Source organism: Ahaetulla prasina, chromosome 3, assembly GCF_028640845.1.
Source record: "Ahaetulla prasina isolate Xishuangbanna chromosome 3, ASM2864084v1, whole genome shotgun sequence".
In the NCBI taxonomy this organism is placed as follows: domain Eukaryota; kingdom Metazoa; phylum Chordata; class Lepidosauria; order Squamata; family Colubridae; genus Ahaetulla; species Ahaetulla prasina.
In genome coordinates this window covers 72,660,305-72,674,626 of record NC_080541.1, presented here as the reverse complement: position 1 = coordinate 72,674,626, position 14,322 = coordinate 72,660,305, and the positions used below count along the sequence as shown (strand labels likewise).

The window sequence follows — 14,322 nt, the reverse complement described above, 5'->3', positions numbered from 1 at the left end:
TCTCCTCTCTCCTTCTCCCCCCTCCCCCTCCTCTTTCTCTCTCCTTCTCTCTCTCCCCCTATTTCTTTCTCTTTTTTCCACTCAGTCATCTCTCTCTCTCTCTCCCCCTTTCTCTCATTCTTTCTCTCCCCCTTTTTCTCTCTCTCCCCCTTTCTCTCCCCCCCTTTCTCTCTCTCTCTCCCCTTTCTCTCATTCTCTCTCCCCCTTCTCTTTCTCTCTCGCACTCATTCTGCCATCTCTTTCTCTCCCCCCTTTCTCTTTCTCTCTCTCCCTCTTGCCCACCTTCTCTCTTTCTCCTCCCTCTTTCTCCCTCATTCTCTTTCTCTCCCTCTCTCCCCCCTCTCTTTCTCTCTCATTCTCTTTCTCTCCCTTTTTCTCTCTCTCCCCTTCTCTTTCTCTCACCCCTCTCTCCCACTTATTCTGTCATCTCTCTTTCTCTCCCCCTTCTTTCTCTCTCTCTCTCTCTCTCTTTCTACCCTTCTCTCCCCCCTTTCTCTCTCTCTCCCCCTCTTTCTCATGGGCCAGCCAGTGTCTTGGGGCTGAGAGGAACTCAAGCCAGGGAGAGCAAGGTGCAGGAGCACCAACAAGGGCCGGAAGAAACAGCTGCAAGATCCAGCTCCCACTCTAGAATATAGAGTGAATTTCTATTCCCCCCCCACTTCCCTTGCCAGACGAGGAATGACTGGGAAGGGAAGGCGAGGGGCGGGACAGCAACTGGTGGGTTCAGCCCAGGGGTGAAATAACAAAATCGTTTTTGTGCATGTGTGCGTGCGTTTGAGGGAGGGAGCGAGCAATCTGAAGCCGAGGCACCCAAACTTCTGGCAGAGATGGGGGTGGCTTCTGAGCAGCCCTGAATCAGCCAGCTCCAGCTGACCTATTTCCTGAGTCTTGCCGTTCTCCTCGCCCACCCACCCCCACTCAAGCAGGAGCTTCCCTGCTCAGCCCCAACAAGCTATGCATCCATAGTGCCCGCACCAGCATTTGGAGAGAAGCAGAGAAGTAGAAGCTGCTTGAGTGGGGTGGGGGGGGGCAGCGGCGAGGAGAATGGCGAGACTCAGGGAATAGGTCAGGTGGAGCTGGCTGATTCAGGGCTGCTCAAAAGCCGCCCTCATCTCTGCCAGAAGTTTGGATGGCTCGCCTTCAAATCGCTCCCTCCCTCCCTCAGATACACGCACACACAAAAACAGAGGTTGGAGAGCTCTCTTGCTCGCTCGCTCTCCAAGAGCCCAATGCACAGCCCATTTCAGGAAAGGGCACGCATGGCGGGGCGCGTTTGGCTGCAGGAAGAGGGGCAGAGCAATGGGGTTGTTTTGTTCGCCGCGGTGGTGCTTCAGGAGGGCAGGTGGACATATTCATTATAGTTGTCACTTGCAGACATCCCGTGCAGTTTCAGGGAGAACTCGAGAGACGAGAGCTTGCAGGGAAGTGATCTAATGTCCACCTCCCTGCAAGCTTTCGTCTCTTGAGTTCTCCTGAGCGGCACGGAAGCTGGGTCGGGCTCCTCGAGAGGAGAGCTTGCAGGGAGGCGATCTGGCTCCGCCTCCCTGCAAGCTCTTCTCTCCAGGAGCCCGACTCAAGCTTCCCATGCCGCTTCAGGGAGAACTCGAGAGATGATAGCTTGCAGGGAAGCGATCTAACATCCACCTCCGATCTAACATCCACCTCCATCCACCTCAGGAGCCCGACTCAAGCTTCCCGTGTTGCTTCAGGGAGAATTCGAGATGAGAGCTTGCAGGGAGGCGGAAGCCAAATCACCTCCCTGCAAGCTCTCGTCTCTCGAGGAGCCCGACCCAGCCACGGACCACCAAAATTTTCTCGCGGACCACCAGTTGGTGACCACTGCCATAGTATGACTATTTTTCATTTTTACACAATATACTATGGTTTTATGTACAGGTAATTCTCAAGTTACAACAATTGAGCCCAAAATTTCTGTTGCTGAGATATTTGGTAAGTGAATTTTGTCCTATTTTACAACCTTTCTTGCCATAGTTATTAAGTGAATCACCTCAGCTGTTCAGTTAGTAACAAAGTTGTTAAGGGAATCTGGCTTCCCCATTCACTCTGCTTGTCAGATTGTTGCAAAAGTTGATCCCATGATCCTGAGACACTGCAATCGTCATAAATATGAGAGTTGCTAAGCACCTGAATTTTGCTCACATGACCGTAGGGATGTTGCAATGGTCATGTGAAAAACGGTCAGAAGTCACTTTTTTTAGTGCCGTTGTAACTTTGAACGCTCACTAAATGAACTGTTGTAAGTCGAGGACTACCTATACCAACTTTTAAAACCACACTGAATTTTCTATTAGTTCATTTAGTGACCATTCGAAGTTACAACGGCACTGAAAAAAGTAAGTTATGACCATTTTTGACATATATGAACATTGCCACATTCCCGTGGTCACATGATCAAAATTCAGATGCTTGGCAAATCTCTCAGATTTATGATAGTTGCAATGTCCTGAAGTCATGTGATCACCTTTTGTAACTTTCTAACAAGCAAAGTCAATGGGGAAACCAAATTCACTAAACAACTGTGTTACTAACCAAACAACCGCAGTGATTCATTTAACTGTGGCAAGAAAGGTCATAAAATAGGGCAAAACAAATATTTCACTTAGCAACAGAAATTTTGGACTCAATTCTGGTCATACATTGAGAACTCTGTAATCCTCAATTTTAGTCCTATATAATTAAGAGAAATCCAGCTCCATATAATAGTACTTACTGTGTCAAATCTTGACCACATTCTGCACATAAGCCTTTCATAACAACAGGATGGCTACATGCTTCTAGCCTTAGCAGTACACCTCTGAAAAGCAATAAAGAATCTGATTTAAGAAAAAAATGACTTGATCAAATTTCAGTTTCTATCAAAACTAAGTTCTGTAAATAATACCCAATCTCTGTAAACAAGACACTAAATACATAATGTATATTATTTATGTTTACATGCTATCTTATTTTACACAAGAAATATTTCTTTAATTTTTCAACCAACAAAATATTATTTTTCAAACAAGGGACCTCTATGAATGAGGAATAGCTATGAACAGCTTCAGTAATATTATTATTTTATTTTCCCCATAGAGATTTTGAATATAGTCTTTATATGGGGTAAATAAAGACTATAATCAAAATAAATTTTAATTTAACATATGCAGTTGCATATGCGATTACTGATTATCAATATTTAGGAGATTTTTAAACACGTCTTCGTAATATTCAGCTTATTTTGGTATATGAACATGGCTGAAGTGAGTATTAAAAATCCACTGTCACAAGAAAATGTTGGTTAAACTTTCATTAGCTTTTCGATGATGAACTAAATTACAAGGATCCAAGATCCACAAAACTTAAATTCTTAGGGCCAGCTTGCAGATTTCCTTCAAATATCTAGTGAATACCAATGTTCCATGAAACTAGATTAAGAGATAATAAGCAAACATTACTTGTGCACAACTATGAACAAAGTAGTATATGGGCCTTTGGTGGCTCAACAGACTAAGCAGTCTGTTATTAACACAGCAGCTTGCAATTACTGCAAGTTCAAGTCCCACCAGGCCCAAGGTTGACTCAGCCTTCCATCCTTTATAAGGTAGGTAAAATGAGGACCCAGATTGTTGGGGGGCAATAAAAGTTGACTTTGTATATAACATACAATGGATGAAGACTATTGCTTAACACAATGTAAGCCGCCCTGAGTCTTCGGAGAAGGGCGGGATATAAATTCAAAAAAAAAGAATTCACAGGACTACTGAAGTCTGCCACAACCCCCTGTGACAATTCTTTTTACAAGCTAGTGTTATAACATTGATCAAGTATTTAAACTGCCACATACAGTGGCACAAACCATATAGTGGGAAAAATAAATAGGTCATATATTATACAATAACATCACATAGTCTCACCTCAGCGTACAAGGTTTTAAGGGTTTTCTTTTTGTAGAAATTGTTATAAGCACTTTTATTGCATACAATCTTCTAAGGAAAATGCATTTATTTTTATGACATCTTTGTAGTCAGTCTTTTAATGTCAAATTATGGCTGGTCTGCAAATAGACCGTTTACATTACAAATATGAAACACCCCAAACTTTGTTTATAACTTCCAACATTAAATTAAAAATATTTTTTAAAAACTACCAAAATCCTGAATATTCTTTGTGCTATATCTTGTGAGAGGATTTAATTATTTATCATATATATAACTTCAGTCTAGTGGTCACTGGTTGAATTACAAATCTTTAATGATTTATAGAAATTCTGAGAAAAATTCCAAATGTAGAAAGGGTGGCTGACATTTGCTCCAACATCATTAATATAATGGGAGAATAAAGCTGAATTTCTTTCACTTTTAATGTGCTGTTTACTTAATATAATATAATATAACAACAGAGTTGGAAGGGACCTTGGAGGCCTTCTAGTCCAACCCCCTGCCCAGGCAGGAAACCCTACACCATCTCAGTCAGATGGTTATCCAACATTTTCTTAAAAATTTCCAGTGTTGGAGCATTCACAACTTCTGCAGGCAAGTCGTTCCACTTATTAATTGTTCTAACTGTCAGGAAATTTCTCCTTAGTTCTAAGTTGCTTCTTTCCTTGATCAGTTTCCACCCATTGCTTCTTGTTCTACCCTCAGGTGCATTGGAGAACAGCCTGACTCCCTCTTCTTTGTGGCAACCCCTGAGATATTGGAACACTGCTATCATGTCTCCCCTAGTCCTTCTTTTTATTAAACTAGACATACCCAGTTCCTGCAACCGTTCTTCATATGTTTTAGCCTCCAGTCCCCTAATCATCTTTGTTGCTCTTCTCTGCACTCTTTCTAGAGTCTCAACATCTTTTTTACATCGTGGCGACCAAAACTGGATGCAATATTCCAAGTGTGGCCTTACCAAGGCATTATAAAGTGGTATTAACACTTCACGTGATCTTGATTCTATCCCTCTGTTTATGCAGCCCAGAACTGTGTTGGCTTTTTTAGCAGCTGCTGCACACTGCTGGCTCATATCTAAATGGTTATCCACTAGGACTCCAAGATCCCTCTCACAGGTACTACTATTGAGCAAGGTACCACATATACGGTACCTGTGCATTTTGGTTTTTTTTGGCCTAAATGTAGAACCTTACTTTTTTCACTGTTGAATTTCATTTTGTTAGATAGCGCCCAATGTTCAAGTCTGTCAAGATCTTTCTGTAACTTGAGCCTATCTTCTGGAGTGTTGGCTATTCCTGCCAGCTTGGTGTCATCTGCAAATTTGATGAGTTCCCCATCTATCCCCTCGTCCAAGTCATTGATGAAGATGTTGAAGAGTACTGGGCCTAAAACAGAGCCTTGGGGTACTCCACTGCATACTTCCCTCCATGTGGATGTAGTTCCGTTGAGGACTACACGTTGAGTGCGGTTGGTCAGCCAGTTACGAATCCATCTGGTTGGTCAGCCAGTTACGAATCCATACGGTGCTGTCTAACCCACATTTTTCTACTTTATCTAGTAGTAGGTTACGGTCTACTTTATCAAATGCTTTACTGAAGTCCAAGTAAATTATATCGACAGCATTCCTCTGGTCTACTAATTTTGTCAAAGAATGCAATAAGATTAGTCTGGCATGATCTGTTTTTGACAAACCCATGTTGGCTTTTGGTTATTACTTTGTTTGCTTCTAGGTGTTCGGTGATTCGTTGCTTGATTATTTTTTCCAGAATCTTCCCCGGTATTGAGGTCAGGCTGATAGGTCTGTAGTTTCCTGGGTCTATTTTTTTTCCTTTTTTGAAGATGGGAACTACATCAGCTCTTTTCCAGTCCTCTGGCAGCTCCCCTGTGCTCCAAGATCTTTGAAAAATATAGTTCAGTGGTTCTGAGATCACGTCTGCCAGTTCCTTCAGAACCTTGGGGTGTAATCCATCCCGTCCTGGTGATTTGAACTCATCTAGGGTAGACAGGTGTTCACTTACCATTTTCTTCCCTATTTTAACTTGTTTATCCCAAGTAAAGAAAAATTATTTCAGTTTTATATTTCTTCATGATGTGGCTCTTCATATTTATATATAAAAGATTCTTGACAAAAATGTCCCTGGAAGCAAAATACCGACAACATTTTCAATTGTTTTACTAGAACAAATAGAAAAACTATAATCTGAAAACTATGCCCATTATCATAGTTTCAGATGAAAGGGAATTATACTTGTTTTGGTTTGAAAGAAGAGTAGAATGTCAGTATATCAAAAACTTTGCTTTATTCAGAATCTGCAGAGAAAGTTGTATTTCTACTGAAGCCAATATGAATTCATTTTTCATTTTGTTTCATTTTTCTTTAGATCTCCTGCTGAACACTTAAAGGGAGGAAAGAGGAAAGGATGGAGCTGCTAATACAGCCCATTCTCTCCCCACTTTGAGACCCTGAAATATTCAAACAAATGAATAGCCTCTTTAAACTAAGAAAATAAATATCTAAGAGTAGGCCAGTCATATTCAACACAACTATCAATTGCATTTAATTTAATCTGGGTGTAACAGTCAAAGCCTACTATGGTATAATTCAGTAATATGACACCTAAGGTGAATAAGATGAAATTAAAATTAGACAAGATTTAAGAAGAACTCGTGGTTGAACAAGAGTCCTGCTATAATTGTTCCTATTTTATAAAAACACCTGTCCCTAACTCCAGTCAATAACACCTGCCTTAATTAAAACAAAGGTAAAAGCACTAGTAATTTTCACAGCTTATTATAAGATAGGTAGCAAGAAAATTACTATATCTTTCATTAAAAATAGCCAAGGAAATCGCACATGTATGTCCATAAAATATCAAGAAGCATTTAGTATGTAATTCTGCAAGGGAAAGGTAACAGGGAAAGCTATCCTGAAGCAATCTGCCTGCTCTTTCAAATGTACAAAAAAGAAAAAAAAGAGTTCCTACTGTTTGGAACAACTTGGATTTCAGAACCTCAAATTATCTATTATTATCCACTTTAGTTGCTATACTAAATATGTTGTTTGTAGGTAGGGAGCTGTAATCAATCAAAGGACATTTGGCAACTTCTGGATGCAAACATATTCGATATTAACAACATGGCTGAACTCAGGAATACTTTTCATTCCAGTTTTGATTACAAGTATGCAATGTAAAACAGCATGCTAATTTAATCCTTCCTTAGGAAAATGCATATGTAACATATTTATCTTTAAGATTACTGAGATACACTTCCTGTGGACTAGTTTCTAAACTAAACTATGACAGCCTATTTGGTCTGGGTGGTTAAGGCACCAAGCTAGAAACCAGGAGGGTGAGTTCTAGTGTCACCTTAGCCATGAAAGCTGGCTGGGTGACTTTGGAGCAGTCACTGCCCACGTTGTCAGGCTTAGGTGACAAACTGGTTGGTCAATTCCTCTCACAACCAATAGATCAACAAAACCCTGCACTTGAGGGATAAATACTAGGAAGAAAAATATAAATTTCCTGAAAATGTTCTAAGTTCTTTCTAGGTATAATTCAAAAGTAAATGAAAATACTGATTTTGAGCTTTACAGAGTTCCAAACCATACACTGAGGTTTATGAATAATATTATTTGTCATGAAGTTATATTTAATTAAATCAATTCTTTGCACTGAAAGCATTTTTGAAGGTAATTTTTCCACTAAGGAACGCCTTCTCACTGAAGTCATTATAAATTAAAGGCAATACATTTAAGTTATTTTTTTAAAAAAATCAGTTTTCTGCAATACTGTTTATTTGCAATATATCTGTTAACGCATTCTTTCATCTTTCTCTCTGAATGTATCTGAGTAATGGATGCTATTCTGAAAGTTTTCTGAGAATAGGATGATTTCGCATTGCAAATGAATATAGTAAAATAAATAAAAATTGGTATTTCACACTGTTCAGCGTACTTTTCATCTGAAACCACTGGATCTAGAAAGCAGTTGTGCAACTTAACAGAACTTGCACATCTTAAAAATTTGAGAATCTTCTAAACATATTGTAATCTCTAGTTAGCCAGTATAATTATTTCTAAGTCTTTTGATTTAATCAGATGGGCATAAAACATTAACTTATTAAAATCTACCAGGGCATCAGAGATGATCACACACTACTGTCATGGAAAAAGATTAAGAATTAATGGCAATCATCCATTCTTCTGACCTAGGTAATTCAAGTTATCTGGAAATGATTTGCCAGTGTCTGTCTCTCTGGGCTTTTTGTATCATCTCCCTTAATACAGTTACAGAAACGGCATTGAATGAAAGCTCAGTCATCCCTGATACATAATCAAAATGTAAACACAAGGAAAATCGATCAAGGGGCAGAGTTTGAGTCCTTCATATGACTTTCAACTTTCCGAATTCTTAGGCTTTGGTTTTAATTAGTCACTCCTCCTACTTCCCCACTAAAAGGGGAGGGGGAAATCCAGGAGATTTAATAAAAAGAAAAGTCCAATTCATCGAGCGCCCTCATCGTAAGATGCAGACTGCGGCTTTTTTCTTGCGCTGCCCGCAGGATCACGCACCCCCCCCTTCACGCAGCGTCAGGTGCTTATATAGGCTCTGAAGCAGGTTGGCAGACTTTTCTGGGGACCCGTTCGCCTCGGCCAGTTCGCCGGCAACCTAGGCCTGCAAAAGCCTCCCCTCAAGACGGCGGCGTCGGATTGCGACTGGGGAGGGGAGAAAGAAAAGGAGCGGGGCCTCGACTGTCACCGGCGCCGCAGCGCTAGAGGGCGGGGAAGGAACGGCCTGCCCCCTCGCGCGCTTTCCCCAACCTCCTCGTCTTTCACCGCGCTTGAGGGAAAAGCAGGGCGAGCAAGCGAGCCGGCTACACCCCCCCCCCGCCATCTTTCCAGGAAGCCCCCACCCCCGCAGCCCGAAAGCCGAAACTTGAGGGATTCGGGTCCCGCGGATCAGAGGCGGCGCCCTCAGAGGTCGGCCCACCCGCTCAGATTGTTGTCTTCGTCGTCGTCGCCCTTTTCTTACCCCGGCGGAATGACTTGTCCCGGCTGGGCGCGCAGCTCTCGTACGATTCCCGGGCGCTCGGCTTTGACCTTTCGCTCGGCCGCCCGTTGCAGGCCGGGCTCGATAGGCAACGCGCCCGGCCGCGCTGGGATTTGGATAGGCGCGCAGACGGCTAAGACCGAGCCGATTTTCACGGCCGTTCCGGTCGCTACTTTCCATTCGAGCAGCCGCAGCGGCTGCGGGCCAGGAACGAGGATTTCTGTCACTTCAGACGCGGCGGCGGACGCGTCGTCGTCGTCTCCACAGACCGAGGCGGTTGCCCCGGGTTCCTCCATGGCCTCGGCCACTGGGGCTTCGTCCCAGGCCAGGCCCGTCGAAGGGCAGGTCGCTATGGCAACGGCGGCGCCTCTATCGGTTGAATTGGAAGAATCGAACGCAAAACGTTATTTTTTACCCTCCCCCACACCCAACTACCACCTTCAGAAAAAAAAAAATAACAAGAAGTAGTCACGAGCAGCGCCAAACGAGCGCGAGGTCAATATTCCGATGCGCAGGCGCGAGACAGCGTTTTCTCGCGCCCGGACAAGCTTAAAGGGACAGACGCTAAATTCGAGCAAATCGAGGAGCAAGCTCAACCGAACGGGCTCTTGTTTCGTTCCCAACTCTGACGTGTCCGTTTGAGCCACGCCCATTTTTCTTCTTTCATGCCTTGTTAGCCTCCGCGGTGATGCATGTGCGCGCTTACTGTACTTGCCCGCCCCTCCGCGTGGACTGCATAACAGTGTCTCATGTTTTGTGCCTCCTCAAGAAGAATTGTGGGACGGGAGGCACGCTAGCGAAGTTTTTTTCTTCTGCAGCTACAAGTTCCAGCATGCATTTCTCTGGCGGGTTTGAGCATGCGCGCCGGACTGCGGTCAGGAAAAAGCCGCTCAATAGGGTTTTTTAAACTCTCGAAGTTACTAAACAATTCGTCTGCAGACCTCAGTCATATTCTGTTCCCTCAAACCATGATTTAAATCCTGCATTTAAAAACATATATAGGAAATAATTTTAAAAAAAAATTACCCCAAAAATTAGTTTACCAAAATTCTGCAAATGCTTCTCAGAAAAAGAAAGAAATTGCCTCACATTTAGCGTTTCCACACTGTTGATATGGAAAGAACAGAAATCGAAATATATCTGCCTAGCTTTGCAGGGAGTGTTGGAATGACTTAAGTTAAAACAATATTTTAGACCAAACCATACAAAAATGCAACCAAAGTTACTAGGGACCATCTGGAAAATGTAGATAAAAATAATAATACTGCTTATTCCAAGTTTAGAACTTAATAACAACAACAACAACAACAACAGAGTTGGAGATCTTCTAGTCCAACCCCCTGCCCAGGCAGGAAACTACACCATTTCAGATGAATGGTTATCCAACATTTTCTTTAAAAAATCCAGTGTTGGAGCATTTACAACTTCTGCAGGCAAGTTGTTCCACTGATTAATTGTTCTGTCAGGAAATTTCTCCTTAGTTCTAAGTTGAACTTGAAGCCATCCGATACATCCACAGAAACCTGGAATTTATTAAAATCGATTGCTTGTGATTTATAGTTACAGCAACAGTAATGAGGTCGGTACAGAAATGGCCATGGTTAATTTGTGGAACTTGGCACTGTCAAGTGTGATAGCCACCAATTACAAGTAGTCCTTGACTTACAACAGTTTGTTTAGTGACCGAAGTTACAACCGCACTGAAAAATGGGACTTCTGACCATTTTTCACACTTACTATGGTTGTGCATTGCCATGGACATGTGATTTACATTCAGATGCTTGACAACTGCTTCACATTTATGATGCAGGGTCATGTTATACCCTTTTGTGACCTTCTGACTAGCAAAGTCAATGGGGAAACCCGATTCACCTAACAACCGTGTTACTAATTTAACAACTGCAGTGATTCAATGAACATATGTGGCAAGAAAAGTCGTAAAATGGGGCAAAACTTGCTTAACAAATTTCTCACTTAGCAACATACACTCTGGGCTCAATTGTGGTCGTAAGTTGAGGACTACCTGTACACAATTTTAAAAGGAGACTGGAGGATCAAGTTACCCATGCATATTCATCTGAATAGCAATTTATTTTCTCCAGACTGCACACTTTAAAATATTAACTGGGGAGCAATTTGGAGGAGAATTGTCATTTCCCTATCTATGGAAAGTTTTTTTCCCCTAAGTAAGTGATATAAAATACTAAATTTCATAGCTACTTCATCCTCGATTATTATTTTTTTGTATAGCATTATGTAACCCAGTAATTCCTCAATATTGTATGTGTGTGAGGGATGTAGAGAAAGCTATGGGTGATAAATTCTCTTAATTCCCAAAATGGCATAGGGCCGGGTTACTTACGGGACCACCTACTGCTACCGAATACCTCTCACCGACCCGTGCGCTCTCACAGAGAGGGACTCCTCAGGGTGCCGTCAGCTAGGCAGTGTCGTCTGGCGACGCCCAGGGGAAGGGCCTTCTCTGTGGGGGCTCCCACCCTCTGGAACGAACTCCCCCCAGGACTCCGTCAACTTCCGGACCTCCGAACCTTCCGTCGCGAGCTTAAAACACATTTATTCATCTGCGCAGGACTGGACTAGATTTTAAATTTATAGTGGTTTTAATTGGTTTTAATATTTATACTATTTTTAATAATTTGGCTTTTAGAATAAGTTTTTTAATGGTTATCTTAATTTGTACATATATGTTTTTACTTGCCTGTGAACCGCCCTGAGTCCTTCGGGAGATAGGGCGGTATACAAATACGAATAAATAAATAAATAAATAAATAAATAAATAAATAAATAAATAAATAAATAAATAAATAAATAAATAAATTATATTTGATCTGATCTGATGTTGCTCTTTGCATATTTTTATTATGCAACACAAAAGCCATTATTTTTATTCAAATATGACCTCTGACCAGGATCGCTATTGTTGCTGTGCATCCCACACTCAAGGAAAATTCTACTGTATATTTAATTGAAACAATTTCCTTTTATTTACAAGAGCATTCCTAGGATATTGTGCAAAGCATGTTACAGTTTGATAAAACAATAAATCCTTTAAACAATTCAACCTTTAGCTAAAGAAGAATTGCCATGTCAATATTCTGTTTAACAATCTGAAAAACCAAATGAAATAAAAACTACTTTTATTACCCATCTACTTTTCTTCATGACCATGCTGCTGCTATAGCAAAGGCCATTTTTCAATTCTTAATATTTAACTATACATTTTTAAAACCCTATATTTTATAATATTTCTGTTCCACCCAGTGGTGAATTATTTTTTTTTACTACCGGTTCTGTGGGCAACGCTTGGTGGGTGTGGCAGGGGACGGATACTGCAAAATATGGGCCTTCTCTGTGGCGGCACCAGCCCTGTGGAACGAGCTTCCTCCAGAATTACGACAACTCCCTGACCTCCGGACCTTCAGACGTGAACTGAAGACTCTATTATTTCAGCGTGCGGGACTAGCCTAAGAACAAAATGTTTTAGCTAAATTTTAATGGGGGTTTTAATGGTTTTTACTGTTTTAGTGATCAGGCTATGATAATATTTAGTTTTAACTGGGTTTTAATGTTTATTTATTATATTGTTTTTATATTGTTTTAATATGCCTGTGAACCGCCCTGAGTCCTACGGGAGATGGTGCGGTATATAAGTTTGATAAATAAATAAATAAATAAAATAAATAAAATCTCCATTCGCTCCCTACTCCTGGGGGAAGGATATTGCAAAATCTCCATTCCCACCCACTCTGGGACCAGCCAGAGGTGGTATTTGCCGGTTCTCTGAACTACTCAAAATTTCCACTATCAGTTCTCCAGAACCTGTCAGAACCTGCTGGATTTCACCCCTGGTTCCACCCCAGAGTTCTTAAGCTACATGCACATTAAAACTAATTGATAAAATAATTATTAATAAGATGTATAGTCTTCCTTGAGGATTTTTTCCTCCCAGAATCTTGCAAGATGCACAGAGGAGGCTGTTACGGTAAGTGCTAAGGAGAGAGAGAGATCAAAATGCGGCCGCCTCTAGTCTTTTACTGCCGTTATCATTTTCCTATTGGATCCATAGCAGTATCTATCATTTTTAAAAGAAGAAAAGTTGCATAGAAACTAGAAAATCCAGAGATAACGCAGTCCAATAATAATATGGAGATATTCCAGAATTGCCCGTTGTCTTCCTTCATTTCAATTCTCTGCAATACTTTATTTTACTCTTTTAAAATAGTTATCTATCAGCATTCAGTGTTGTTCCTTCCAGTATTACAGTATTTTGAAGTACTGAAATATTTTTCTGATCATACTGAAGGTTTATACAATCATAACCTTTATTGGAATATTTATTTTCATTTAAAATATTTTAATATTCCATTTTTAATGTAATAAGTAGGTTATATCTAGGTAAAACACAGAGTGATCTTTTTAAAAAATGACATAAGATCTCAGATACTTCTTCATAAAACTATATCATGTTTTGCTTGGATAGAACCTTAATTTCAAGTACAGCATGTTACTAAATGCTCTTTACACATTGGCTAACTGGGGCAGAAAATTATTGAAGTGATTTATCACTGACTTCATTAAAAGATTAAAATGAACGCCTAAGGAATGGAATGTATAATTAAACATGTCTTCATATTATATGACAGTGATGCAGGAAGCAACAATGGCTTGTTTATTAGCAATTCTGCCAAGATGACACTACTAGGACTGGTGTATATGTATATACACTTTGGCAAGAGATGAGGAGGCGAAAACCGTGGGTGTGTCAAGAGTTACTCTTCACAGTCTTTGACACAAGACAATAATTGAAAATAAAATAGCTAGATCCCTGAGGTGTTTCTTCACCATAAAGTTGTCTAGCAAGGTTACCAGTTGTAGGGTAACCTGTTGGGGAAGGCTGAACAAATGTTTACAAATGAATGAGAAAATATTAAAAGAATAAGGCAGAAACTTTAAGACAGTTTTTAAAGCTGTTGTGGGAGTTTTTAACCCCTTACTGATGTACTTGCCATAAAAGATGTCTTTCAACATTTAAAATAATGTCATTTGCATATATGCTGTATTTAGCCACCTAGAATGGAAAATAGAGTGGAACTCACACAATGCATTCAAGATTAGTAGGTTTGTAAGCATGAGTGATGTAATATTGGGTTTTAAAATGATAAAGGAAGCTAGTGAAAAGGGCGGATAAAATTAAAACCAGTATCAAAACAAAAGGAATAGTTTGGAACTTTGCTTAAGATGCCTGAAGTGGGGAGGGAAGGACCAAGGTAAAGTTAAAGGAAGGGGAAGGAGTGGAATGGAGTGGAGTG

General features: G+C 40.8%; 1 protein-coding gene across 1 annotated transcript in view; it reads right to left on the bottom strand.

Annotated features, from left to right (window-relative positions):
* Positions 1 to 9,784, bottom strand: part of CTDP1 (CTD phosphatase subunit 1) — a 44,929-nt gene extending 35,145 nt beyond the window's left edge. The window contains exons 1-2 of the mRNA XM_058176031.1: positions 8,975 to 9,784; positions 2,732 to 2,815 (exon numbers count right to left, since the gene is read on the bottom strand). Coding sequence (XP_058032014.1) covers positions 2,732 to 2,815; positions 8,975 to 9,288 — 398 coding nt within the window. The 5' untranslated portion in view covers positions 9,289 to 9,784. The remainder of the gene's footprint in view (positions 1 to 2,731; positions 2,816 to 8,974) is intronic.
* Positions 9,785 to 14,322: the final 4,538 nt, after the last annotated feature.